This window comes from Panthera uncia, chromosome F1, assembly GCF_023721935.1.
Source record: "Panthera uncia isolate 11264 chromosome F1, Puncia_PCG_1.0, whole genome shotgun sequence".
Classification (NCBI taxonomy): Eukaryota; Metazoa; Chordata; class Mammalia; order Carnivora; family Felidae; genus Panthera; species Panthera uncia.
The window spans coordinates 55,698,963-55,723,637 of NC_064813.1; the positions used below are offsets into that span (position 1 = coordinate 55,698,963).

Below are 24,675 nucleotides of genomic sequence, written 5' to 3' on the forward strand. Positions count from 1 at the left end.
ATTAAAATATAGTTCATACACTGTACAATTTACTGATTTAAAGTGTACAACTCAATGGCCTTTAGTGTATTCAGAGTTGTCCAATCATTAACACGATTTTAAACCATCACTCCAGAAAGAAACCCTGTATCTCTTAATAATCATTTTCATTTCTCCTAAATACTTAAAACTAAACAAAAAAAAATTTTAAGACTGTACATGACCTGGCTCCTGCCTCCCCAACCTCATTTTATAACGTTCTTCACTCCTTGTTCACTTTATTTCAGCCTATCCTGGCTCCCTTCCTGCTTTGTTTTTCTTTCTTTCCTCAGAGACACTGTGCTCGTTATTCCTACTGGAAATCTCAGCTTGGACATCACCTCCACAGAGAAGATATCCACTTTATGTAAAAGAGATCATCTTCCAGCCCCTCATCCTGCCCCAGTTGCTTTCTAGCTAATCTTCCTACTTGATTTCCTCTGCAGCATTTACCACAATCAAAATAATTTCATTTACTTGTTCATTATCTGATTTGCTTCACAAGAACATGAGCTCAACAAAGGAAAAGATTAGAGGTCAGCGTTATGTCCACTGTTGTATGTACCTAGAGCAGTGACTCACATATGTACTCAAAACATACTTGTTGGGCCACCTGGGTGGCTCAGTTGGTTAAGTGTCTGACTTTGGCTCAGGTCGTGATCTCATAGTTCGGGAGTTTGAGCCCCACATCGGGCTGTGCACTGACGGTGCAGGGCCTGCCTGTGATTCTCTCACTCTCCCTCTCTGCCCTTTCCCACTTGAGCACGCTCTTTCTCTCTCTCTCTCAAAAGTAAATAAACTTTATGTTTATTTACTTTTGAGAGAGAGAGAAAGAGACACAGAGCATGAGCAGGGGAGGGGCAGAGAGAGAGGGAGACACAGAATCCGAAGGAGGCTCCAGGCTCTGAGCTGTCAGCACAGAGCCTGACGCCGTCTCAAACTTGTGAACCGTGAGATCATGACCTGAGTCAAAGTTAGACATTTAACTGACTGAGCTACCCAGGTGTCCCAAGGTCCCAAAATAAATAAACTTTAAACACCCCCCCCACACACACACACTTGTTGAATGAATGAATGGAAGCCAAGGTGAGAGAAAGCATGGTATTTGGAGAGACCTCTAAATGGTTGAGCACAGCTGGATATAAGCTAGTGATCAGAGTTGATGCTGGAGAAGGAAGGCATCAGAGTTTACATGCTATGATAAGAAACTAGTATTTCATCTTGAAGGCAATAAGAAGCTCTAAAAGATTTTAAGTAAGGGAGTGGCACTACTAGATTTGACTTTGTAAAAAATCACCCTAGAGAATATGATAAGTGGAGTGAAGAACTACAGCACAGGCAGGCAGATTCATCAGGAAGATATCACAGTGATCCATGGAAGAAATAAAGGTGTATGAGGGTATAAATTAATGTATAAGCAATGGGATTGAAGAGAGAATGTAGACTTTCAAATATGTCTCTTGGATAACTCATTTTTTAAATTTTAATTTAATTTTTTATTTTTTAAAATTTACATCCAAGTTAGTTAGCATATAGTGAAGCAGTGATTTCAGGAGTATTGGATAACTCATTTTTAAATAGGAGCCTATAGGGGTGCCTGGTGGCTCAGTCGGTTAAGCATCTGACTTCAGCTCAGGTCATGATCTCATGGCTCATGAGTTTGAGCCCCACGTCAGGCTCTGTGCTGACAGCTCAGAGCCTGGAGCCTGCTTCAGATTCTGTGTCTCCCTCTCTCTCTGCCCCTCCCCTGCTCGTGCTCTGTCTCTGTCTCTCTTTCTCAAAAATAAATAAACATTAAAAAAAATTTAAATAGGAGCCTGTAGAAAATGGCTTCAGAAGTTATTCTCACATTGCACTTGGGCTTCTTTTTTTAAAATTAGGTTTAACTGAGAATAAACTGAGGGTTGATGGGGGGTGGGAGGGAGGGGAAAGTGGGCGACGGGCATTGAGGAGGGCACCTGTTGGGATGAGCAATGGGTGTTGTATGGAAACCAATTTGACAATAAATTTCATATTAAGAAAATTAGGTTTAGTCGCCTCTTTATAGATAGAGAACTCTACTCTTAGAGGGAAGTAAATGGATTTAGGAAGCGATTTCCAAATTTGTTCAATTACTAGAATCACCTTGAGGACTGGTAAAATAAGGAGGGATGGGAAAGAATGAAGAGCTTTGTAGACATAGTAATTCACAGATACCTGAGAGACACCAAAACAGGCTTTTGGGCATGGCAATTTAAAATTTGAGAGGATTGTTGTTGTTGTTTTAAAGTAAGCTCTACACCCAAAGTGGGGCTTGCACTTCACAACTCCCAGATCAAGAATCATATGCTCTACTGACTGAGCCAGTCAGATGCCCCTGAGAATTCTAAACTAGACAAAGATTTTGGAATTAAAGGTAAACAGGTGAAGCCATATGTGTGGATCAGATCATCTAGTGAAAAGGTAGAACCCAGAGCAGAATCTTGGTGAACCCACTGACATTGAAATGAAGAGAGACAAAGAGAAACCAAGAAAGGAGACTAGGTGGGCATGGCTGGAGAAGGAAGAAGAAAATCACTGAGAAGAGAGTTATAAGAGACTGGAGTGGTCAAAGGTGTCAATGTCAAGACGCCACACTTCAGGCTACGTTACAGATGCTGTGAAGTTATTATCTAAACTTCAATGATTATCAAAGTCCACAGAATAGCTTTCTAAAAATATATAGAATCAAAACTGCTGGGATGAAGCCTATGAACGTATTTTTGAAAAGCTTTCTAGGTGATGTAGTTGGGTTTGAGGACCATTAATTTAAACCACTTTTCTCTAATCCAAAAACAGAGAAATGTATTTAAAAGCACTGCAAAGAGACCTAAAAAAGAAAAATCTGGGCAGAACGTCAGAATGATTTTGATAGCTTATGTTATAATCTCCCCTTGGAAAAAACTAAGGTAATTACCTAAATTTCCATAGTCATTACAACGATGCCATAAGAATAATGTGCACAGTAGAGAATATGTAATTTTCAAATACTACTCAAAATTTTTAAAAGATGGTAAAGAACATAAAGAACTAGAATTAAATGATTTCATTTATTATAAAGAATCTTCCCATAAATCTGTTTCATCCACATACATGACATTTTAGTGTATTCATCCCTGAAGTATTAGTGTATTCATCACTGGAATAAGGACAACTTTTAAAACTACTGTGAAAAACAAGAATGAGATTCAGGTAATAACTTGTCGTTTTGTGCCCTAAAGAAATCTTGTTCACAATAACAGGAATGTTGATTATACAACTGACCAGAATAGGGAGTTGAAATTAAACCTTCCTTTCATTTATCCAAATACAAGGAGGAAAAGAACCATCAACACACTTACTTGATAAACCCTTCAGTTGTCACAACTGGTCTGGGTGAATAATTAATCAAGAAATTCTTTAATTCCTTTTTCTACTCCTAAGTAAATATAAATCACTGATCAACAATGAATAAAGTGGAACTCTAATTCCATCTAATTAAAGTACAGTATTTTGAGAATCAAGTTCTTCTCCTAGCTAAGTCCATGAGATTTTCCTTTAAGGAACAAGAGCACTTTTAACGGATTCTGGAACTCGACTTGCATAGTAGTTGTGATTGCGCAGTGTGGCCAGGACGCCTGCGGAGTTCATATGCTTCACTTCCTTGTTATACTGAAGGGCATTTCCATGGATATCGGTTAACTTGCCTACAGCAAAAAAACATCAATACGACATTAGTGGCTGACCACATGGTTATGTTTCTAGCTATTTTTAAGTTCCTTTTACTTCCCTGTACAATAATATCAATTCATTCTGGATAAGATAAATGAGTGACTAGAAAGGTTAAGTTTTCATTCACTTGAATTTAAAACTATAGAGCAATTTTGACTAACTGAAAGATAACAAACTATTTTTCTCCCTGATTAAAACTAATTTCACTTAGCATTTTTAATTTATATTTCTCAGTATCAATTAATTTCTCTTATCCTGAGGCGATTACATTTCTTGTCGGTTCTACTCCAACACAACGATTCCCATTTTCAGAAGTGTTTTCTTTATTCCTCCATTGAATATTAATACTTTAATTAATAAGAGTTTAAGGGAAGTACGTTCATCAAATATAATTGTGTTACAATACAGTTTAATTATATACTTTAAAGAGATGGGATTGTGATGAATCTAACTTCCTTGTCATGTAATATACTAATGAGATATTGATAATATATTAGGAGAAATTATAGAAAAAAATCAAGTGTTTCAAGAGTACAAGTGAACTGATGTCTATTAGAAATTGAAAAATCATCTTACTATGTATATATTTGTAGTATATTTTCAGTCAGATTAAAAAAAATTCTAACTCTATGATCTTAAGCACTAGTACTAAGATGTTTACCAATATTTGCTTAAATGAAACTGCAGTGAAGACAATGGTGATGAATATTTTACTTTTCAAGGAAAAAAAAAAAAAAACCCTAGTAGCATTAAAGCCATAAATCATTAAGGGCTTAAATGAAGCAACTGTATGTGGGGCACCTGGGTGGCTCTGTTGGTTAAGTGGCCCACTTCGGCTCAGGTCATGATCTCGTGGTTTGCAATTCGAGCCCCGCGTCCAGCTCTGTGCTGACAGCTCAGAGCCTGGAGCCTCCTCGGATTCTGTGTGTCTCTCTCTTTGCCCCTCCCCTGTTCACGCTCTGTCTCTCTCTCAAAAATAAATTAAAAAAAAAAAAACATTAAAAAAATAAATCAACTGTATGTAGGGGTGCCTGGTTGGCACAATTGGTGAGTGTCTGACTCTTGATTTTGGCTCAGATCATGATCCCAGGGTTGTGGGATTGAACCCTGAATCAGCGTGGAGACTGCTCAAGATTCTCTCTCTCTCTCTCTCTCTCTCTCTCTCTCTCTCTCTCTCAGTCTGTCTCTCTCTCTCTCCCCCTCTGCCCCCTCTCCTGTTCTCACTCTCCCTCTAAAATAAAAAAAAAATCAAATCAAATCAAATCAAATCAACTGTATGTAGATCAAAGTCCAAAAGGTAAACAATAACTAAAGAAAGAGGAATTTACTGAAAATCTATTTTCTATCTCTATGAAATACAGGAGTTGCACTGGCTAATCTCTAGGATTCCTTGTAGCTTTTATATCCTCACAGTCTAGGTAAAATAACATACTGAAAAATTATATCTTAGCATAACATAAAAACTATAAAAACTCTAATTCCCCAAAATAAAAGGGACTGACCTCCCACAGCATGTAAAATAACTTCTGGAGCACAAGTATCCCATTTCTTACATCCAGGACTTGCAAATACATAGGCAGAGGCTTTGCCTTCAATCAGCTGAATAATCTGTAAGGTTAGAGATAATAATTATCCTTGGACCATGAAATAATTGAAAAACAAATCAGAGAAATTGCTTTTTATCAAGTATATTTCAATTCCTCTGTCCAACTCAACTTAGGTTAAAGCTTTTAGCAGGTTTAAATGATATGAGTATTAGGGAGAAACATATAGAATACTATAGAATATAGAATAATATAGTGACCTGAGGGGGGAAAGTGGTTTAATAAGCTACGAGTCTATCGGAACAGTCTTCATAGTCCTAGTCAGATAGATTTAATTTTCTTTTTATTATGTTGTTTTTCTCTTACTGTAAAATCAACATATTGCATATTATAGAAAAATGAAAGTTTTTCAATCTCGTAAGGAAGTGACCATTGTTAGATAAAGGATAGAAGAATATCAAGTAGTGCGCTAATGTATAAACTATAGTAAGTCCTAACAGATACGCAGCGCGGACTAGTCTAACAAGTAGCTTCTGAAGTCTTGGGAATCCTACGCATTGCGGTTTCTAATGCCAAAATATGAATTTTTAAATTGTCATCTTAGTAACTCTTACAACTCTCAAACAAAACTGAGGTCACTGATAGAAACTGCATGACTCTATAAAGAGCAATTATATCAAGCTTTCATTAGTTATTTACTTATTTTTTGGTTATGCTGTAAAATAATCAGTACTATAAAATTCAGATTTCAAATATTCAGATGAGGAGGACACACTGACAGAATGAGGAAAATCTCAGTGAATTCTTTAAGGAAAGGAATTGGTCACATTCAATTGTTTTTCTTGATGCTCAAGAACGCCAGCAAACTTGATTAAACCTTCCTGGAGACTTTTAAGTAAACGGTTTTCCTTTCATTTAGCAACTGTGTGTCAAGTCTTATTATGGGCCAAGAACTATTTCAGGTATATTTTTTGAGGGAGGAAGGGCTGTAGCCTTCATTAGATCCTTAAATAAGTCCTTGATATATATAAAAAAAGTGAATAACTGCCTAACAAGGTCTCTTTATAGGAGAAAAGGTGGGGAATGTGCAGGATGGGGACTTAGTTCCTAAGGAGAATGGTGCTCCTTGGGAATAAAAGATGTAATGGGATTTTTGTGGTTATAAAAGTAAGGGCAAAGAGAAATCACACCTGTCACTATTTATATTTGGTGAATACCAAGAATATATTTTTACTTTGAAATGTTTTAGGTTTTTTTCCAAAATATTATTATTTTTAAACTCCTATTTTCATCCTCATACCAGTAAGTGCTTTTGAAAAATCTAAAAATGGTTGATTATTGCTTCCAAAGTGTAGGTGAAGAAAAATTAAATCCACTCAGTTCGGTAAGTATTTATTCTTTGCCTTCCTGTGCCAGGTACACAAGTGTGCAATGCACATGCATCCAGAACCACGGGCAGTATCACTAGCTTCTGAGCTGGGGGATGTCGTGAGATAAGGCTTGGGTGTGTCCAGGGAACAAGATATAGAGGAATTTACATTCCATTCTTATAGGCTTGGATTTTCTTTTTTTTTTTTTTTTTTTTTTTTTCAACGTTTTTTATTTATTTTTGGGACAGAGAGAGACAGAGCATGAATGGGGGAGGGGCAGAGAGAGAGGGAGACACAGAATCGGAAACAGGCTCCAGGCTCCGAGCCATCAGCCCAGAGTCCGAGCCATCAGCCCAGAGCCCGACGCGGGGCTCGAACTCACGGACCGCGAGATCGTGACCCGGCTGAAGTCGGACGCTTAACCGACTGCGCCACCCAGGGGCCCCAAGGCTTAGATTTTCAATTGTGGTGCAGGGAGGTGTCCAAGGGTCTGGGGCAAGGGAGTGGCAGATGGTAAGTTTTGCATGTTTAACGGCTCTATGTTAATGTGAGGGCTGGGACTGAACAGAGAGACCACTGCAAGCTGTAAAGTCTGGGTGAAGGATGATAATAGGATTCAAGTAGGGTGGGGGCAGTTAAGACGGACAAGAGGAGACATTAGGGAGGAATTAAGAAGATACAGAGATAGGCTGTGAGGAATGAAGGAGTCCAGGAAGACTTTCAGGTGTCTGCCTGGAGCAGTTAGGAAAATGGTGGTGCCATTTAGCAGACAGGAAATAGGAGGAACGCACATGGAGCAGGAAGAAAAAGGAAGAGCTCCAACTAGACATGTTGACTTTGAGATACCTGAAGGATGTCAGGATGATGATATCCAGGGGGCAATCAGAGGAGAAGAGATCAGGGCTGGGAAGGATGAAGATCAAATTGTGTTCCATTTCACAATTTTTTCAGGAGGATGGAAGCCTAGATGAAAGAATGGGGGAAGCATCCAGGAAAGGCAGGCAGGCCCATCCTTGGAGTCCGCAGAATAAAAGATCTAGAAGTAACCCCGGAGAGTCCTCGAGAACAGGAGGGCTGGCAAGAGGCACAGGATCTTATCCTGGTGACTTCTATTAGCACTGAACACTCTTAGGTAAAAAAGACTTGAACCATAACATTTTTTAAAAATTCAAATGTTGCTGAAATGTGCCTTTGATGGTCAGTTACAATCTCTAATTCTTTCTCCCCAACCCTGATTTCACTTTTTTTTTTTTTTTTTTTAAAGCTTGGGATTTCTGTCAAAGACTCAATTGCATTTCAGCGGAACGGCAGACGCTTTCGTACCTTATTTCCTGCTCCTCCCACTCGTAGCACATCGTCCGGGTTCATAGCCGCCACACAGTCCATCACCAACTTGCTGCCATGGGACCGGGTGGTTGTGATGATGTGTTTTCCAGCAGGCGCCTCTTTCAGCTGAAACCCAAAGGCACCTAAACCTAAAACTCCCCAGATTGTCCTCCCCAACACAGCATCTGGTCCTGCCTATATAAATGAGTGAAACAGAAAAGCTTGTAATAGTCTGGAGAAAAATGTCAGCCATAAATAGAATGCTGAGTTATGTTAGCATCATGATTTTTTTGAAATAAAAATATGATAATGTTATAAAGAACCAGAACAATATCATCGACAATGAAATTTTCCTGAGATAATCAGAGGATTATTCTCTTGTTGTTTTGGCTAATAATTGGGTTTAAGAGGCACTGAAGGGAACTTATGGTTATTCCTTGAAGTCCTCAGGCAAGGAAAAATCATATACCGATTCGTGTCTCTCTCTGAATCAGCCAATGATATCGTTGTTGTATCTGAAAATGGTTGTTTGCAAAAGGTACTGAAGTACCCAGGAAATGAAACACCATATACTGATTACTACTTTTCATCATCTAAGGAACAGCAAGGGTCTTGTTACTATGGGAATAAGTAACAGAGATAATGTATTTTGCAGCTACGGAGACACGGCAACTGAATAGGCTGATACTGAAGACTAGCCACGGATAATGGGGTCAGGGTTAACATTTTTACTGACAACTGTGGTGGTAAAATGGCAATGATAATGCAATCTTAGCACCTGCATTTTCCTTTGCAGAGCTCAAAGAACTTTGTTTTAGCTATATACTTTATACAGAAAAACAAAACTTGTATTTCATGGAAAGTAAAACTGATGCATAAAATCATTAGCACAGAGTCATCAAAACACCATTATGTTAATATACTAAACATATACCAGAGACATACAGACATATATGTTACTGAATTCTAAGCAAGTACCATACCAGGCACTATACTAAGTGCCTTACATGTATTATTTCATTTAACCCCCCAAGCAACTCCATGAAGCAAGTATTACCATCCTTGTTTTACAGATGAGAAATATGAGATGTGGAATCATTAAGTAACCTGACCAAGGACTCTGGGAAGACCATAACCAAACTCAGGCTCATCTGTATTCAAAGCTGATATCCTTCATTGCTAAATTATACTGCATTTTACTTATCAAAATGCTTTGAAACACATCATCTTATTTGTCCACTGGCGGCATCCTGGGTGCTGTTATAGTGAAATATGCTTATGTTGCAGGTTGCATTCCGTGGGAAGCAGACTCTGAATTAGGGAGGGTGTTCATTAGGGAGGACCCTTGGGATTAACACCTGTGCAAGGGAGGGAAGGAAACATGAGTGGGCAGAGGGAGAAACCGAGCTGTGATGCAGATCCAACAACAGCCTCAGCTGATTAGCTCTGAGCTAGAATGGCCCTCAGGGTGGTAAAAATTGGAAGGAAATACCAGGCATTTATACTCATGCAATAATCAGTCATTGGAAATGGACTGCCTTGAAAAAGGGCATGTCACTGGGTGAGGCAGCTCTTTTCAGGTGAGACAATGCTTGAAGAGGCTGCCTGCTGAAGGCGGTCTGTGCATAGCTCTCCCTGCATATGGGGCAACAAAGGAACCAAAGAATAAGCACTTGGTGTTCAATATATGTTCAGGCGCTTCCTCTGTTCTGTAGATTCTTGAATCTACACCACAGGAGAGTCTTAGAACCTGAAAAGTACAGATGGGCTCTGGTGCTCATTGGGCCTCGGTTTGATTGCTGAGATAAATCTCATGCTCTCAAGAAACTTATTTATCAATTCATCTCCATTTATTCTGAAAAAGAAAGGAAATCATACTAAAAGAGCAGACATGGGTATTCTGGTTCCTAAAATGTCACATTCACTCCATAAATGAGTATGTAGGCAAAGAGGATGTGACCAAGGAATCTGGCACCTGGGTGCGATAATGCAATCCCATGAGGCAGCCAGCTAGCCTTCCTCTGTGCTCCTGATCTCTCCATCTCCTTCAAAAGCACCACACCAACTTTCTGGACGTAACAAAGGATGGTTAATTACAGTTCATAATGGTTAAGAGGCTATCTCTGACATAAAGACCAATTAGGTTTCTTTGCACTAAGCCACCCTGCTTCCTTTAAGTGCTTACCAGGCTCAGTATCTGTTAGAATACTAAAGTTCAAATTGTTAGAAGTCTTCTATCTGGCTCAAGAAGGCAATATAGAGTAATGGTAAGAGCCTGGACCTCGGTTTCAGTCTCCAGATCTTGTCCATGACAGGCAAGTTACTTGCCTGAGTTTCGTCTTCTTTAAAACAAGGATAAAGGTTTCCTTATAGGACTGTGGTATTACATGAGATAAAGCCTGTGAATCTCTTGAGTCTGGCAGCACACAGTAAGCTCTTGATAAACTTTAGCAATTATTCTTATACTGATGACTATTTGAAGCTGAATATCCATCCTTGAATACCATCAACAGAGCTGGGCAACTTTTCCACTTGTTGCAACAAATTTTAAGGCATATGCAAGCATGAAGGATGAGAGGAAAAAGAGAGTACAGAAGGGACTGTAGAGGAGAGAGAGGTAGCAGTGGGAGAAGCAGGACAGGAGGAATTGAACAGACACACGAGAGGCACAATGGCCACCTGGGTACCACAAGTAGACTGCCTTGTTTTCTACCTACTAGTGGAGCCAAAACCCTACCTATTTTTTCTCACCTTTGCTTCATTCCCGTGTTCCCTTAACTTCTGCTTTTCATTGTTCTGTGGAAAATGAATACAAGTTTTCTAATCTCAGAAAGAAGTGATGGAAACTATCAACAACCCCTAAGCACTGCGATCGTCTTTGGATGAAAGGTGCCATGCATTACAACATCATCTGTGAACTAAACACCCCTCTTTTGAGTAATGGTATTAACTTACTTTAAAGTTTACATAAAAACCACAAACTTGTGTCTGCGTATAGTACTGTATAAACGTTAAAGTCATATTAAAAAAATTAAGAGACACTTAAAGTAGTACGAGAGAGTTGTTCAGTAATGCAGAACTATTTTTGCTAAATAATTTTAAGAGGCACATAATTATAAATAAAAAGTTATGATCATACACATGAAAAAAATATCTTAGAAGCAAAGATTAATCCTGCTCTTAAACTCAAGCTAGCAATTCAGAAGTAATAGTCCCCACTCTGGTTACTTCGATTCTCCAAGTTCTATCAAGGTCACAGTAATGCAAATACCTCAACTGTTTCATTTCAACAATTTCCTTCAACATTTAATGTGATTTCACAGTATATTTATGCCTTGGAATTACATTATTCTCTTGTTTCTAAGGAAAGCAATTTCTTGGGAGCATAATAGAAAGTCAAAGCAGATTAGAGAGACAAAATAGAAGAAATGAGTGCAAGAGCATAGCTAGTTCTATTATCAATGCTGACTGTAATTTAGGGATTATATAGCTTTACCTGGAAAACAACATGGCTAGCATCTTTTCTTGGTTGAAATGGCTCATTTCTTCAATATGCTTCAAGAACCACCTGTAAATCAGGTGTCTCAATAACCAAGCTAATCAAGAACCATGTCAGTAATTCCCAAACTTTGGCATTCAAATAAGGCATACATAAAAAAGTATATGTAGTATACATAGTGTCCCTCTGTACACACAAATACATACGTATACATTCCTCGTATCAGTGCCCTGAGGGGTTCTGATTCAACAGGTCTGGGGTATGACCTGGGAATCTGTATTTTGTTGACTTCCCTAATAACTGCATGGGCAATGAAGTTAGAAATCACTGGATTAGATAACATCAGGAATCATATAACACTGTATCTAATAAAATATTTTTATATCATTTATAGTAATACCTGGTAGTTGTAATATGGCTGATTAATAACTCCTGCTATGGCTCTTCCTTCATAAGCAATTCCAATAAGAACTGTCACGTTGTCAAGAAGACCTATGAGAAAGAAATGAATATCAATTATATAACTTTCTCATATTACATATAATGCATCATCAGCACATCAACTGCTCCAAGTTATTTTTGGAATAAAGGTAAGAAATTTGTAATGATTCATCCACGATCAATCCTTCTGCTGGCAAAATGCACAAATTATAAGAGATAGCTGGCCAGAGACAGAAGAAGGATCTATGGCCACTTAACTGAATCAATAGGCATGGTCTCATTAGTACAATTTGTAAACCAATTGAATAAACCAGCCATAACTCCACAGCCATTATTGTCAAACTGCTGTGACCTTCTGCCACCATCCATGTCACTCCTGCCTGCTGGATCACTCCCTGTTCCAGGATTACTGTCTAGACCTCCATTTCAAGTCTCTAAGGTAACATTTCTCCAAGTGGGGTCTGTGCGTTGTCAAGCAGCATCAGAATTAACTGGCATGCTTTTTCTTGTTTGTTTGTTTTTTAAAGTCAGCTTGATGCCCAACGTAGGGTTCAAACTTACGACCCTGAAATCAAGAGTCTCATGCTCTACTGACTGAGCCAGCCAGTGCCCCTTAACTGGCATAATTTTTAACACTGATTCTCAGGGTTCTTCCCAGAGCCAGTGAATCAAATTCTCTGGAGGTGGGGGTCAAGATGTAAACAATCTATCTGGGTGTTCTTATATGTACTAAGCTATCTAGAGCTTCCCTATTTCTCTACGGATCATTGAGAAGTTGTACTGCGTGTGCATATGTACATTTGCATATACACTGTGCAACAGACTCATTACAGGTATGTCTCATCCAAAGACAGAGAAAGTTTTTCTAATAATGATGTGAAATCTTCTTTTTCTTAAGCTATAAAGCTGAGAGCCAGTATCAGAAAACCTATGTAGATCTCTGTTTCAAAAATAAAACTCTAAGCGTATGTACGCTATGCTCCTAAAACCTAAGACTCGGAGCATGGTCTTTTTACTTTAATGCTGTCCATTTTCTTTTAATCTGCTGCTTTCTGAGTTTTCTCATTGTAGACAATTTCACAAAGAAATATTGTACTGTGTTTCCAAACTCATCTTTATTTTTTTCCTAATTTTTTTAAGTTCATTTATTTATTTTGAGAGAGAGACAGCAAGTGGGGGAAGGGCAGAGAGAGGGAGACAGAGGGTCCAAAGCAGGCTCCTTGCTGTCAGCGCAGAGTCCGATGTGAGGCTTGAACCCAGGAACCATGATATCATGACCTCAGCCAAGGTTGGACGCTTAGCCGGCTGAGCCTCCCAGGCGCCCCTCCAAACTCATCTTTAAAGGTGAGGCTGTGAGTGAGAAGGCAGCTCACAGTTGAGGGGAGGGTGAGTGGAAGCGGTGTGGGAGGGCAGAGGCGGCACAGCCCAGCAGTGCAGCTGGGCTTTACATTGTTTTCTACCCCAACAGAGCTGGGGGTTCAGCGCTGTCACTGTTGACACTGGCTTAGTGCCAGCTATCCTCACCTGGGGGACATTAGAATTGTGCGGCTGTTAGATGGTCGGGGGGGGGGGGGGTGGTATTTGAAGGAGATGAATTTTCTCCCTCGCTGTCTTGACACTCACCGATATACAACAAGTTAGCGAGGATGAGCACAAATATAGCTTCAGGCCATGGACGTGAGATAGGATACCAGGTTTTCATGCAGCAGACGAAATATTAAGTGTTGCCGACCAAATATCATACACTAGACCTATTGCTGTTGGAAACAAATACCAAAGAGATACCAACCTTCAGTGTATTCCTTGGTCCCGTCCAGAGGATCAACCCAGACCACAAGCTAAATAAGAGAAATATCCAAAGTAAGTATACAACATTTAAAAAATAGGTTTAAGTAGATTAAAAATACTTTTTTCATTTTTAAAATTATACTATGAATTGCTTAAGCTAATGTCATCAGTTTCGTGATAGCAAAAAACCTTATATTTTGTAATCATGGAAAACGTCCATTTAAATTGGAGAAAAGTCTGATTTAAGAATTTTAATTTTTTTTTTTAACATTTATTTACCTTTGAGAGACAGAGAAAGACAGAACACGAACGGGGGAGGGGCAGAGAGAGAAGGAGACACAGACTCTGAAGCAGGCTCCAGGCTCCGAGCTGTCAGCACAGAGCCCAAGGGGGTCCTCAAACCCACGAACTGTGAGATCGTGACCTGAGCCAAAGTCGGATGCTTAACCTACTGAGCCACGCAGGCACCCCTGACCTAAAAATTTTAAATATGTGGGGCGCCTGGGTGGCTCAGTCGGTTGAGCGTCCAACTTGTGATTTCAGCTCACATCATAATCCCACGGTTGTGGGATCAAGCTCTGCGTGGGCTCTATGCCAAGTGTGGAGCTTGCTTAAGGTTATCTCTCTCTCTCTCCCTCTGCCCCTCTCCCCAACTCGCACTCTCTCAAAGACTTTTAAATACAAAATGCTTAACTAATAAATTTGCTGTCACCTGAACACTAAACACAATGCTATGAACACACTGAGCTCTATGTGGTAATACAGGGAAAACTAAAGTGGCACCCAAAATATTTTGAACAACATGTGGCTGGTACTCACTTTGGCATATAATGCTGATTTAAAAAAATAATGACAGTCTGACTTGAACTTAAGGATACCAATAATATACAGCAAAGAAAAATGAATGTTTTATGAACGGATGGTACATTAAAAAGAAATCCCTTCTCCTTAGGATTTTAACGTGATTCACGATATGTAGCCATTACCCACTAGAGCTATAATGCTTGATGTGAATTTGTGAATGAGGCATATTTCGGATGGAAGACACCATGTTTCATTTTCTTTCTGTCCTCCAAATCACAGAGCAAAGTGCCTTACTCATAGTAGGTATTTGACGAATGTATGTTAAACAAATCAAAATAAGTAAGTAAGGTGATTTTTATGGCCTTCAAAACATATAACGTAGGGATCTATTTCATCTCCTTCTAGCAATGGAATGTTTTACCCAAATCTAACAAATTAGATGTTCTTCCTTCAGGTATTTTTAATAATAGTTTTAGAGAAGAAGCCAAGAGGATAAGAAACTAAACCCTAACTTAACAGATCATACATTCCATGTGGTTGCCTGGTACTTCTATGCTGGCCCTGAAAGATTTCAAGCTCCTGGTTGGCCCTATTTTGTATCTACCAACTTCTCAACATTACTGGCAAATTTTATCTACTAGAGCAACAACATGAAGGCTGACAAAGAACGAAATAATGATCTGGATCATACGTCCTCCTCTTTAATAGCACTGTACTGTGATGGGCACGGTTGCTTCAGTATCTCCTCCCACTGACCATCTTCAATCAGTTCTTGATCTACTTCTTCAGAAGGCAGATCCTAGGGCAGAGAACACTGATGGTCACTGAAGCTATTTGGTGTTTACAGAGCAGCCTTTGTCTTCGTAACAGAACAACTGCAGCACCGTGGGTCACGAGGGCTTCCTGTTTGCCCTTTATGTTTAGAGTTTAACCGAGTAGAAAGTAAAGCAAATCAAATCAAATTGCAAAAATGACCACATATGGCTGAGCAAAGTTGACTACAAAAAACCCCATCCTTCTTATCCTGAACAATTAAAAAATATATATCTCAGTGCTATAAATGTATTTAAGTAAAGTTGTTCTGACATCTGATACCTCCCTCTCAAACACAGGACAGGCAAACTCCACCACTTCCAGTGTTATAGTCTTTGGGTAAGTGCACAAATACGCCTAATTTTAAACAAAAAACGCAACGAGAAATAACAAAATCCATTTTTATTCCAAAGTTCTAGAACTCATCCCATCTTATAGTTTGTCTGCTGATTATTACAACAGGAACTATCTTTTACGGTCTAGAAGTGAGATACCTGCCTAAAAATGGACCAAAATATTTTATTATCAGACATTTCCTTCAAGTCCAAGGAATATGACATATCATTTTTGTGTTAAAACACCAGATACAACACTCTGAAATAGGAATAGTGGTATATAAATCTTTAAGGGGCAATTGTAAATCCATATGGGGAACAGTCATTAAAAATGTATTGCATCACATATATTGTATCACAACATTGAATTCACAGATTCACACAAGTCTTACCTCTTCCCCTATAATTGTTAGTTTGGGGAATTTCCGTGCCAGTGAAGAGCATACACTCATTTGTGCCAACCGGTCAGCTTTGGTCTGCAGGTCTGTGGGACAGGTCTGCAACAAAGAATGCAAATTTCAGCAGAACTAGTATGAAATAAGTTGTCCTCTGACCCCTAACGCATGAGTGTCCATATCATTTAAACCACACTGTCTACTTTTAGATTCATGGAACTTAACACCAAAGGAGTCAACTAGTTTCCCAGTTTGGTTTTTCTCATGGGATTTATAGTGATTAAAGTTTGGAAAGGAGTTTTTAGATTATTAGACCATTTTATCCCCCAATTGAGAAATCCTCTTCATAAGATCTCTACATCAATCTTTTTTTTTTTTTTTTAATGTTTATTTATTTTTGAGACAGACAGAGACAGAGCATGAACGGGGGAGGGTCAGAGAGAGAGGGAAACACAGCAGGCTTCAGGCTCTGAGCCGTCAGCACAGAGCTTGACGCGGGGCTCGAACTCACAGACTGCGAGATCATGACCGGAGCTGAAGTCGGACGCTTAACCAACTGAGCCACCCAGGCGCCCCTCTACATCAATATTTTACTTAAAAAGGATGAAGAGAGAGGAAATTGATAATTTTCCAAGGCAATCGGAGCTAAAAACTTTATCTTTAGCTATTTGAAAGGTATTCCTTACACGGATCCTTCTACAACTTCTACTCACTAATCTTCTACTAGTCTACTCATCTACTTCCCTAATAATTCAATAGGTCCTCAGGATGATACAAAGAATTTCTATCTCTCAAATATAAAAAATATGAAAATGAACAGCAATAATATTCGACATGTATAGCTCACCTACAATATTCTCACTCAAGCCGTATGTCAGATAGTCATTCTAGTGCAAGACAGTGGAAAATCTGGTAATTGACAGCCACAACCTCTTTTGTTAGTTTGCTTTCACAGAATTATGAAATGTTGCAATTTACATATGCCTGGTTAGGTGGGTTTACAGATTATGTTATTTCAAATAGTAGAAATTTTATAATACTTTTGAGTGAGAGTGAGACAAGGGAACGATCATGAAAATCAAAGACTCTTATGCCACACTGAAGTCTGCTCATCATCTCAATGCAAAGTAACTATAATATAGGGCCACAGAGACAAAGATCTTTGTTTTATTTCCTAAAGAATTGTGTCTGGCACATGGTAGCCGCTCTAGAAATATCTGCTGAAACTTTGAAAAGATTTGTTAAATTTGGAGATAACATACAGCAATCAAGTCTAGACATTGCTCTCTAGAGAAAAGACACTGACGGCCATGAAGTATACGAGGAAAGCTATCCCAATTCTTTTCTTCTCCAGGATAATACTTCCTGCGCTTTCTACTGACATAGTGCCAGACCTCATCTGGCACTCAATACTTTGTGTGACAAATTTAATTCTGCCCTTCCTCTTTTAAAATGAGCTGTCAACAAGTAGATATAAAGTACTCGAAGCGTCTGACCGGTAAAGAGGACAGGGCGATTATTACCTTTTTCCTAACTTGAATACTGTTTTTCCATTACTTCTGAGCTACAGGCTACAATGTGGTACATCTAACACAATGACAATATAAAATCAATGTAAAAATAAGTGATGCCGTAAGGAAACTATCTGAAAAGAAATGATCATAAGTATTGGCAGTGGTGGTGTGATGGATAACTTTTCTTTATTTTTGCTATTTTTCTTTATTTCCTATTTTTCATAACAGTAAAAACACTTTATAAAAAAGGCAGTGAGGTTAGTAGCCTTCTGAAAGTTGCCGAATTACATTGCTGATTTATCACTCAGTATGTTTTCAACTAAAACCTCTTTTTCAAACAATTATAAATCAGATTTACTTCTTATTTCTTGAACATTAATACTTTGGGACCTTATAATTATTCCCAATATAATATCCTGTTGGACTTGGCCCTCTTTTCTCAGTGTTTGTAACTTTTTGAATACTTATTCTGTGATCCAATATACTAACTAACCAATATATTAGCTACTCTTACCAGGTTCATTTTTTGATAAATTTGGTAAGTATGATTTCTTTTTTTTTAATGTTTATTTATTTTTGAAACAGCACACATGCACACCAGCGGGAGAGGGGTAGAGAGAGAGGAAGACAGGAAATCCCAAGCAGGCTCCCTGCTGTCAGTGCAGAGCCCGACGTGGGGCTCGAACTCACGAACTGTGAGATCATGACCTGAGCCAAAATCAAGAGTCCAACACTTAACCAACTGAGCCACCCATGGGCCCCAGATAAGTATGATTTCATGTCCTCCTCTTCCACAACATTTTTGAGAAGATGCGTTCAATGAATTAAAACTGTATTAAGTTAATCGTTAGAGAAAAAGAGAAGCAGAGTCTTATGATCTATCAGCAATGATCTTTTCTTGGTTGACATTAAACATGAATTAAAGTGAAATGTTTGGGGCCACCTGTGTGGCTCCGTCGGTTAGGCGTCCAACTTTGGCTCAGGTCATGGTCTCATGGTTCATGGGTTCGAGCCCCGTGAGCCCCACATGGGCCTATTTGCTGTCAGCACAGAGCCCGCTGCGGATTCTCTGACCCTCTCTCTCTGCCCCTCCCCTGCTCGCACTCTCTCTCTCAAAAATATAAATAAATTAAATTTCAAGGAACAAAAATAAAGTTGGTATGAAATGAGATGAGACTTTCAGTACCTTCTCCACGATACCCAGGTCTCCTTCAGCAAGAACACGTCTGATTATGGTTCCTGCCTTTTGAGCAACAGAATACGCCGAGGCCACCAGCCGCATCAACACAGTGTGACTGGAAGCCATGATAAGCCCTGGGGGGAAATGAAGAGAAAGTTGTGTTACTTTCTACTGGTTTTATTTACTTGAATTCAACTCAATACATATTTATTGAGTGCCTAACTGTGCAGATTCCTTAATAAATATTTACTAAAAGAGACTTGGAAAAACTTCCATTTCAGCATTGATTCTTTCAATAAATTTTATAGCACTCTCTCTCTGCAGATGGTACATTTTGAAGCATAGGGTAAGCTGGCCCAGGCCTATGAGCATGTGAAAAAGTTGGATGTATGAGATATATGAATGTATGTGCAAAGGCCATGGAAGGTGCTGCAGAGACTAATAAGATAAAACATCTGCCACCGAGGAGCTAATATTTTGGTGGATTGGCGATAAAATATTATAACCTAAAGCCTGTAACATAAAAGTAGTAAGTGCCAAGAGAGGTATATGGACAGCGTAAGGGATGTAGATGGATGTGTGCAGTAATTAAAAAGAGGAGGGACTGCACGTGATGATAATTAGTTCCTAAAAAACACAGAATAGTCCATTACAGATTAAGTAAAATTTAACCTGCTGGTTATTTATTACTACCATCGTCAGTTACCAGATAAAGAGAACAAGTGACATAATTAATTGGGGTAAAGACCAATCATGTGGAAAAGTAATGAGTGTCAGAATAGCCCCTGGCCCAATGAAAAATGCGGAAAAAAACAGCCTTTAGGATAAAGTAAATTCCTCTTTGAAAATACAAATACAAATTCTGCAATTTTAGTGACTGTTCTGAGGCTGCAATGTACCATTCAGATTCCCTTCAGGGCTGAAGGACATTTCCCCAGCTGCTGAGAGTGCCACGAACAGATGGCCCTTACCTGCCACCTTTCTCTGGGAATTTATCTGCTAAGATGAGTCACTTCACCTGAAACTGGTCAACAGAGGGGATGGATTTAAAGGTCACGCCACACTCCAGCTGGGTGCCACCCTAACTCTGATGGCTCATCCGAGCTTCTGAATGCCCAGCACGGTTGGTTGACCGAGACCTTGGCTGGGACTCTGTCCTGGCCCAACTCCCAACCCCCCACAAGGCATCACTGCTTACTTTCCACTTCCCACAAGTGATCCCAAGAACACTCCCTAATAAACCTCTTGGGCTTTATCTCTGTCTCAGAATGCTTACAGGGAACTGCCCGATGATCCCCTCCCCCCTCCCCCAATCAAATCAGGTCAACATTATTTTAATGCATTAAAGGAACACAAAACAGAACAGAAAAGACATTATAAACCTCAATTCGGCAACAGCCATCATCCTACCACCAATTTCTGACTGCACGTTTGATCTGATGAGGCTTTCAAGCTCTTTTTTTACATCTTTTTCCTGTCATCCACATTTTATTCACAGGCATTATGAACATAATTGAGACAAAAAACAAGTGAAGCGTTTGAAACCCTTCAGAAGGAGAACATAATTGAATTTGATGTAAGGTAATGAACACCATCCTGTGGCCAGTAGCTGTCGGGAATTAAGATGAAAATAAAACAAATTCCTATGTATTTAAATCCTGTTTATCTTATTATATCATCAGGCTACAGTCATTTTCTTGGCATGCTAGGTACTACATGTGGAAAAACTGCTCATGAAAATTACTCATGCAGGAACACCTCAAACTGAAAACAGGAGAAATAATTCAGCAAATACTTTGTGGACTTTACCTCTACTCCCTTAGTATCCATGACTGGCTACCTATCTGATTTATTCTACTCTGGAAAAGGTAGTCTTCAGGCAACTAATTACGTACTGCCCAAATGTCTTAACCGCTGTTGTGGTACTATGTGTTGGTATGCTCGTTCGGTCCCCATCTTCTATAAAATGACATTTATGAAAGGCAGATCCTTTTCCCTCACTGTGTGGTAGTGTTCTAACTTTTCAAGATATCATTTACCTTTGAGCTAATTAAGCAATCATTCTAGACTTATCAGGCTTCGTATCTAAATAAACCACTTCCCTTTATGTTTGCCAAGTTCACAGTATTTTTTCATAAAGACAAGCTTTCGGGCTTTGTCTTTTTACTACATTCCTCATAAAATGCATACTACATGAACTGCCATTTAAAGCTAACATCAGTTTCATAAGAATGGTTTGGTTTTTAATTTTGTTTATGTTTATTTTTGAGAGAGAGAGAGAGAAAATGAGCAGGGGGAGGCGCAGGGGGGGGGGCAGAGGATCCAAAGCGGGCTCTGCACTGACAGCAGCGAGCCCCATGTGGGGCTCCAACTCCCGAACCCTGAGATCAAGACCTGCGCCGAAGTCTGACGCTTAACCAACTGAGTCACCCAGGCGCCCCTAGGTTTGATTTTTAAAGAGATCCTGCAAATCACTTCTAGTTGGCAAGTAAGAAAATATGCCAACCAATTGCTCTGAAATACTTTGATCTAAACATAATTAATAAAATTATTATCCCTGTCTAATATTCTTACATATTTCTTGAACAAATGAATACAATTTTGGCCCTTAATATAAAGAAAATTAATCTAATCACAGTATCAAAACACATCTGTAAAAGAGGTTCCTGTTAGCCTTTTTAATTGCGTTTCCTCCCAGAACCCAAACGAGAATCACCTGTTGGAGAATCACTCGTTGACGTTGACGGTACTGGAGCGCCAGAGCAAGCCTGAAAAGCTACCTGCAAGTTGCTAACTTCCTTATAGCAGGTCAAATTACACGCACTGTACTTCCTTCTCTACCAGTTTTATACCTTCTGGGTCCTAAAACACCGCCTTTTGTGAACACGTCTTTCTGAAAGCTTACTCAAAACATCATGAGGTAGCTAAAGGCACAGGCACTGGAGCTCACTGCCAGTCTTCAAATCCTGGCTCTGGCATATGTTAGCTGTCCGATCTTTGGAAAGCCACTTAATTTTCTGTGCCTCCAGCTGTAAAACAGAGCTAACAATATCATCTATAGCATAGGGTTGCTGTAATTATTAAATGAGGATTGCACGCAAAGCACTTGTAACAGTTCCTGGCACAAAGTAAGCACTAAATGATACTGGCTAACCATTATTGTAATAATTGTCCTCATTACTGGCTCTCCTGCAGAGACATCAGGGCAGTGTTAAGGGTGAAACAATTCCTATAACTTCTGCAACATTATTTTGACCCTGGGGTCAATGTAATATGTAGTATGATAATATGTAATCAATGTAATATGATAACCAATACGACCCTGAATCACAGTACAGATTCTTTTTCATAACATTTGGAGGTTGAGGTTTAGAGTATGTATGAAAAAGGTTGCATGCCAGTTAAGGCTATCAACCCGACATCCCACTCTTTAAGAAATCTTCACAGTTGCCAATAGGGCTAACTTGGAAGGATAAACACAACTGGAATCAAATGATCCATTTCCTCTGATAGCCTGGGAAATGTACCTTGAATCGATATAAAGGTGGTGAGCACATGAGGATTAGGATCCAAAAACGAATGATGACGGGGCGCCTGGCTGGCAGTCGGTTAAACATCCCACTTTGGCTCAAGTCATGATCTCATAGTCCATGAGTTCGAGCCCCATGTTGGGCTCTGTAACGACAGCCCAGAGCCTGGAGCCTGGTTTGGATTCTGTGTCTCCCGCTCTCCCTGCCCAAACATTAAAAAAATTTTTTAAATGAGTGATGAGTTCCCAATCAAAATACAAAGATTATATATCTTTTGAAACCTGATCAAATGATGCTAGGTGCAAAGGCATCTGGAAAAATAAAAATATGAGCACGACAGAGCAAATTCTGAAAAAAGAACAACAAGCAGAGATACACTCTTTACCAGTTATCAAAATACGATATAAAACTATAGTAATTAAAGAGTTTAGTCCTGGGCAGAATTAAATTCCAGAAACAGATACTACAGGTGGTATTTCAAATCACAAGGGAAAGTTAATTGTGCAAAAAAATGACAAGAACAATTACTAATCTTTTTAAAAGTTAAAACTTTCTGCATTCTTTGTATCAAATATATACTCCAGATCAATGAATGATTTTAGAAGTAAAGAATGAACCATAAAAGTATGAAAATAAAACTATATTAAATATTTTATAAATTTGGTAAAGGACTTTTAAACATGAGAAAAACTAACAATCTATAAAAGAACATTGACAAATTTGACTGCATAAAAACTAAAATATCTATGTAGCCAGTTTACCACAAAGCAGATGAGTGACAAAATGAGAAAAAAAAAAAATTGTATCACAGCCTAGACATCTGGGTTAACTTTGGTTATGTAGAGGGCTTTTTACATCATCATGTTAAAGATAAATAATCCAGTAGAAAAATGAGCAAAGGACACAGTCTATTCCTAGAAAACGAAAAGCAATGGCCATTAGTTAATTACATGAAATGCTCAACCTCACTAATTATGAAAGAAATGCAAATTAAAACAGCAAAAGATGATTGTTCATGTGTAAGACTGGCATGGATAAATATGACCAATGTGGGCTAGCCTGTGAGGGAACATCCTCCAGAGCACTGTTAGCAAGGATGCATTCAAGCAAGTCTATAAGTATGCAGCAAAGACAGTAGGAAGAATGTGTGCTATTTTAACGAAATTTAATTTTAGGCGTAAGGCAGTCTCTAACAAACCCACTGTCTAGGTTTGCCTTGCTATTTCTACAATATATTGCCATGAAAAGATCCCAGAGCACAAAAACAAATCAAACAATCAAATTGTTGACACTCAAGAATCTAGGTCCGAAATTGGAATGTCTGGAGAGGCAATCTGATTCCCGCAATCTTTTCTTTTCTTTTTTTAACATAAATCTCTGAAATCTCCTTATATCTCTGCAAAGGGGTGGAGTTAGGGGACCAATAAATGACTCAGATCTGCCCAAGGCCCTTGCTCTGACCCGCAGGGGAGAAACTTACAGTGACAAGCCTGGAACAAAGCTAGACGAAAGACACTTGGAAGGTTGACAACAACAACTAAAAGCTATCAAGCAACAGGTCCCTGGTAGCTTCCAGTACCTGGCCTTCTCCCCGGCAATAGGTCGTACGTTGGCGGATGCAGGACAACCTACTGCAGCTACTGAGCATGCGGGAAATTCGGCGCAGGCGCAGAACAGCTGCTCCCACGACCGCGGGAGACTCCGGACCTGCAGGGTAACTCCGTTTCTCCGTGTTTTCCCTGAACTTTCCGGCGGCCCATGTCGCCTCGGGTCACAGCGAGGGGTGTGTCTACTTTTAAAGGTTCATTCTGATTTCAGGGGTCTTCCAGTCCTCTTTGTATGTATGTTTCACTCTTAAAATGTTAGTAGTAATGTTAGATAGTAATATCGCCCTGCGGCGGCCAGCGACTGCTTAACCTCGAACCCCAGTTGTTCGAGAAGTGGCTTCAGGAGGTCCACGACACCTGCACTTCTGCTCGCAATGGCAGTGGGGCTCTCTGCGAAATGGTCACTAGCTTTTACCTTTTTTTTTTAAACATTTATGAGATTTTTTTTTTTTTGTAATGTTTATTCGCTTAGAGAGAGAGAGAGAGAGAGAGAGAGCACAGTGGGGAAGGGACAGAGAGAGAGAGGGGGGGGGACAGAGAATCCAAAACGGGCTCTGACCTGAGCCTGATGCCGGCTGGAACTCACCAACGGTGTGATCATGACCTCATGACCTGAGCCCAAAATCCTATGCTCAAGCGACTGAGTCACCCAGGTGCCCCAGCATTTATGAGATTCTTAAAAGGGTCTGTGACCCTTTCATATGTCTGACAGTAAGCCCTGGGGATAGTCTCTTTTCCTGGCTAGATGTTCCTTGTTAACGATTTGGGGGTTTTGTTTTCGC

At 39.4% G+C, this 24,675-nt stretch overlaps 1 protein-coding gene across 4 annotated transcripts; it reads right to left on the reverse strand.

Moving 5' to 3' along the window:
• Positions 1–3,067: 3,067 nt before the first annotated feature.
• BPNT1 (3'(2'), 5'-bisphosphate nucleotidase 1) lies at positions 3,068–23,965 on the reverse strand. Of its 4 annotated transcripts, none has more exons than XM_049634573.1 (11): positions 23,767–23,964; positions 22,284–22,488; positions 18,763–18,890; positions 16,060–16,164; positions 15,211–15,318; positions 13,717–13,765; positions 11,887–11,978; positions 10,739–10,783; positions 7,985–8,182; positions 5,250–5,355; positions 3,068–3,722 (listed from the first exon to the last, which is right to left on the reverse strand). In XM_049634573.1, the coding sequence occupies exons 3-11, from the start codon at positions 18,880–18,882 to the stop codon at positions 3,574–3,576; spliced, it is 972 nt and encodes a 323-aa protein (XP_049490530.1). In that variant the 5' UTR covers positions 18,883–18,890; positions 22,284–22,488; positions 23,767–23,964; the 3' UTR covers positions 3,068–3,573. The 4 variants fall into 4 exon arrangements, with proteins under 4 accessions (XP_049490530.1, XP_049490531.1, XP_049490532.1 ...); XM_049634574.1 differs by having other exon boundaries at positions 23,866–23,934; XM_049634575.1 differs by lacking the exon at positions 22,284–22,488 and having other exon boundaries at positions 23,767–23,965.
• Positions 23,966–24,675: the final 710 nt, after the last annotated feature.